The sequence below is a fragment of the Carica papaya genome, chromosome 8, assembly GCF_054855325.1.
Source record: "Carica papaya isolate Zhongbai chromosome 8, ASM5485532v1, whole genome shotgun sequence".
Taxonomy (NCBI): Eukaryota; Viridiplantae; Streptophyta; class Magnoliopsida; order Brassicales; family Caricaceae; genus Carica; species Carica papaya.
Genome location: NC_142316.1, coordinates 8,246,022 through 8,250,901, shown reverse-complemented (window position 1 = coordinate 8,250,901; position 4,880 = coordinate 8,246,022). Strand labels below are relative to the sequence as shown.

Sequence of the window (4,880 nt, the reverse complement as noted above, 5' to 3'; positions counted from 1 at the left end):
TAGTTTAATCGTTTTAAGATGACATACAACTATAAGAAATAATCCTGGAATCTGAATGAACTCATTTCACATTGTGTTTAAGAGGAGAAAAAACTCAAGTCTGAGAGGACAGAGAGTGTTTATTTAGCAGTGATCTCAAAGAATAAGAAGAACAAGAAAAAGAAAACAGGTTAATGTTTTGCAGTTCTAGTACAATAGAAGAAGCAAGAAAAGGTTTAGACGGAAAATGTTTGTGTCTTCTGTAAAGCTTCAGGACACCAGAAGAAGTAATGCGCTAACTATCATGCGTGGCGTGCAAAGAAAGACATACTTCTTAATTTTATTTGTTCTGAGGTTAATTTAACTTCTATAACTACACACACTTGGTAGATAGATTCTAGTGCTACAACTCACATCAATGTGTCTATACAGGGTTGCCTCCATTGCCGCAAGCCAAATGATAGTGCTAGATTCATTTATGTGGGTGATGGCAAACTAGTTGAGGTAGAAGCAATTGACAAATTTAGGTTGTTGTTAAGGACTAGATTTTATTTGGATTTAGAACAGACTTTTATTGTACCATTATTTAGACGGAATGTCATTTCAATGTCTTTATTAGACAAATTTGGTTATTCATATTCGTTTGAAAATGGAAAATTTAGTCTTTTTTTAATTCAAATCTGGTTGGTTCTACTTCTTTATCAGTGCATGATAATCTTTATTTGCTTGATACAATTACTTTTTATAATGAATCCTTGTATGTTGGTACAAGAGGTATAAAGAGAAAATTAACTAATGAGGATTCTGCTTCTTTATGGCACAAGAGATTAGGTCACATCTCCCAAAGGAGAATTAAGAGACTCGTGTTGGACGAAATTATAGATCCCCTTGATTTTTCAAATTTTGATAGATGTTTTCATTGTATCAAGGGAAAATAGATAAACATTAAAAGATTAGGTGCTAACAGAGCTACGGACGTATTAGAACTCATTCATATAGATATTTGTAGACTATTTTCTACTGCTTCTTGGAATGGTCAACAATATTTCATAACGTTCATAGATGATTATTCAAGATATAGCTATCTATATCTCATTCATGAGAAGTCCTAGTCCCTGGATGTGTTCAAAATTTTTAAAGCAGAAGTTGAGAATCAACTCAACAAAAGGATTAAGGTTGTTAGATCTGACCGTGGTGGTGAATACTACGGTAGATCTAATGGATAAGGTAAACAATGTCCAGAGCCGTTTATTTGATTTCTAGAGGAATGCAGTATTATCCCATAATACACCATGCCAGGTCCTCCTAGTATGGATGATGTTGCTGAAAGGCGAAACAAAACACTTAAGAATATGGTAAGGAGTATGATTAGTCATTCTACCTTACCTGAATCACTCTAGGGATAAGCATTAAAGATCGTAACATATTTACTCAACAGAATTCTAACTAAAGATATTACAAAGTTCCCTTATGAGCTTTGGATGGGTAAGAAGCCTAGTTTGAGATATTTATACATTTGGGGATGTTCAACTGAGGCTAGGCCTTATAGGCCACATGAAAAAAAACTGGACTCTAAGACTATTAGTTGTTATTTTGTTGGTTATTCTGAGCAATCCAAGGGTTACAAGTTTTATGATCCCACTACTAAAATAATTTTTGAGACAAAAAATGCTTAATTATTTGAGGATGTTGAGTTTGCGGGGGGAGAAAATGTTCGCGACCTTGTTTTTGAAGATAAATGGGTCAATATTCCTATTCTCTCATGTGCTCTTGACAATGATCAAGATTAGGTTTTTATACATAACATTGTTCAAGAAGTAACTCTAAATCAAAATAATGTCATAGTATCTTTCGTTCCTGTTCAGGAATCTTTTTCTGAAGCACAAACTTCACATCCTCAAGAACTTATGCCATTAAGGAGATCCACAAGAGAGAGGAAAAGTGCAATACCATATGTTATATTGTATATCTCCAAGAATATGAGTTTGACATTGACACGATGGAAGATGATCCTATCAACTTGTGTCAAGTCATAGAAAGTTCTAACTCTCATAGGTAGATTAATGCCATGAATGAAGAAATAAAGTCCATGAAGGACAATGACATTTAGGATCTTGTTCCATTGCCTAAGGATGCAAAACTTATTAGTTGCAAATAGATATTTAAGACCAAGAGGGATTCGAAAGGTAATGTGGAAAGTACAAGACTCGTCTCATCGTTAAGGTCTTTACACCGAAAAAAAGCATCGATTATAAAGAGATTTTCGCTCCGGTTTCGTTAAAAGACTCTTTCATGGCTATAATGACTTTAGTGGCACATTTTGATCTTGAGTTACATCAGATGGATGTTAAGACATCATTTCTCAATGGTGATGAGACAATTTATATCATGCAATCAAAAAACTTTTTATCCGAAGACACACAATAAATGGTTTGAAAACTAAAGGAATCCATCTATGGACTTAAACAGGCTTCCCGTCAATGATATCACAAATTTCATCAAGTCGTTATCTCGTTTAGTTTTGAGATAAATTTAGTAGAATATTTTGTATACCATAAGTTTAGTGAGAGTAAATATATTTTTTTAATTTTATATGTCGATGACATACTGTTTACCAGCAGTAATATAGGTTTATTGCACGAAACCAAGAGATTTCTAACAACGAAATTTGAGATGAAAGATCTTGGGGACCCCTCTTTTGTATTAGGGAGACTTATGTATGCACATATTTATACATGTCCAGATATTGCGTACATTATTGGGATATTAGATAGATATTTAAGCAATCTAGGTATAGATAATTAGAAAGAAGCCAAACGTGTCATGCAGTATTTATAAAGAACAAAAGATTATATGCTCACATACAAGATGTCAGATCAGTTGGAGATAATTGGTTATTCTGATTTTGATTTCACTAGATGTCAAGACAGCAGAAAATCTACATCAGACTATATTTACTTATTTGTTAGGGGAGCTATTTCCTGAAAGAGTGTTAAATAAACACTTGTACTCTCTTCTATTATGGCAGTAGAGTTTGTGGTTTGTTATGAGACATCCAATCGTGAAATATGGCTGCGAAATTTTGTCACTGGGTTGCATATTGTTGATGGTATAGAAAGACCATTAAAGTTATTTTATGATAATAAATATGCAGTTATGTATTCCAACAATAACATGAGTTCGACAAAGTCAAAACATATAGATATTATGTTCCTCATTGTTAAAGAAAGAGTTCAGAGTAAGCAGATATCAATAGAGCACATTAGAACAAACTCTATGATTGCGGATCCGCTCATTAAGGGATTACCACCTAAGGTCTTTCATGAGTACACAACTTATATGGGTGTTGTATCCCTAGATGATGTGTAGTTTCAATAAGAGTCTTGTATCATAGTTACATTTATTTTATAAAACATATCATAAATTATGTACTTTGGTTTGGTTTATGTATATATGGTTTCATTTAAGTTTTTTTTTTCATTTATGTTTATATATATTATTATTTCTGATTTTTTTTTATAGTTGATCTCACTAAAGTTAAGGTAGAACCAGTTGAAAATAGGCATGCTTAGATCACATAGCGTGTAATTTTCATGCTGTACATCAATGCTTGATTCATGTCGTTCGGTTATACTGATATAAGTGACCATTGATGGGTTTAGCTACGTTAGTTGTAGCGAAGGCTGCTTTGATTCTGTCTTTATGATTGATGGACAGGATTGTTTGGTGATGTGTTCAGGTATGGATAACATAGTTCTGATTACTCCTACAGTTATTAACGCATAGTTAAGGTGTCATATAAAGACTAAGTGAGAGATTGTTGAATATTTTCTAACGTGCGGGCTTAATATGGATATTGGTATGCGTATCTGGCTATCATTTTAATGGACTCACTTAAAAATAATCAAATATGGTTAAATAATATTGAGTCTTAATGCATCGAATTTAAGTATGGACTTGTAATGTGCATATACATTTTTGTAATATTCTCATTTTATGATGGGAGAAATGAGAATTGTAAAAGGTAGTCGATATAAAAGGCGGTTATGGTCTTCAAATCATAAGGTTGTCATTTTATTTTTCTAAAATTCCGTTACTAGAAAAATTAGTTTTAAGGCACCATGTTGACTCAGAAGATCCTACTGCTAGATGTGAACAAATCTTTTGTGATGAATTTAGGTACACTTCCGCTTATATTTATCTTTAATTCGGTATAAGAATGTATGTTTAATTTTTACAGATCTACGAATTTGAAAAAAAAGTTTATTCTAACAAAACCATCTAATTATAATTATATATAGAAAAATACAGATTGAGAAAATTATCTCCGTGTTTGAGGGTTTTTTTTGTCCTTTGTTTTTTTCTTATAGCAAGTCATTACTTGAATGTTGAAGCTCAAAAAGACAAGCCCAATGGAAAATTAAGAGGGAAAAAACCACCACCAGGAAAATGTGATCAAGGAAATGAATCTAAATGTTGCAAAGAAAGAAAATTTTACACCACTTATAAGTGTTCACCACCGGTCATAGCGAGTACAAAGGCAACTTTAATAATCAATAATTTTGAAGAAGGTCATGATGGTGGCGGTCCATCTGAATGTGATAACAATTATCACTTAGATAAAGAACCTATGGTTGCTCTTTCAACTGGATGGTATAACAAAAGAAGTAGGTGTTTAAAGTATATAAATATCCATGGCAATGGGAGAACTGTTAAGGTTAAAGTGGTTGATGAGTGCAACTCGACAATGGGATGTGATGATGAACATGATTACCAACCTGTTTGTTCTAATAATATCGTCGATGCCTCAAAAGCTGTTTGGAAGGCACTGGGAGTACCTGAGAGTACTAATAAATGGGGTCAAACGGATATATATTGGTCTGATGCTTAATTATTTTGTT

General features: G+C 32.9%; 1 protein-coding gene across 1 annotated transcript; it reads left to right on the top strand.

The window, feature by feature from the left end:
• Window positions 1-3,000: 3,000 nt before the first annotated feature.
• Window positions 3,001-4,880, top strand: LOC110816357 (kiwellin-1-like). Its single transcript, XM_088210324.1, has 3 exons — window positions 3,001-3,088; window positions 3,697-3,718; window positions 4,291-4,880. The coding sequence occupies exons 1-3, from the start codon at window positions 3,001-3,003 to the stop codon at window positions 4,868-4,870; spliced, it is 690 nt and encodes a 229-aa protein (XP_088066450.1). The 3' UTR covers window positions 4,871-4,880.

Excerpts from the sequence above, each read along its gene's own strand:
- LOC110816357 (XM_088210324.1), top strand. The coding sequence starts at position 3,001 with ATGGCAGTAGAGTTTGTGGTTTGTTATGAGACATCCAATCGTGAAATA. Across the intron at positions 3,089-3,696 it reads TGGGTTGCATATTGTTGATG|GATTGTTTGGTGATGTGTTC; the intron begins GTATAGAAAGAC and ends ATTGATGGACAG. Across the intron at positions 3,719-4,290 it reads TTGTTTGGTGATGTGTTCAG|ATTGAGAAAATTATCTCCGT; the intron begins GTATGGATAACA and ends AGAAAAATACAG.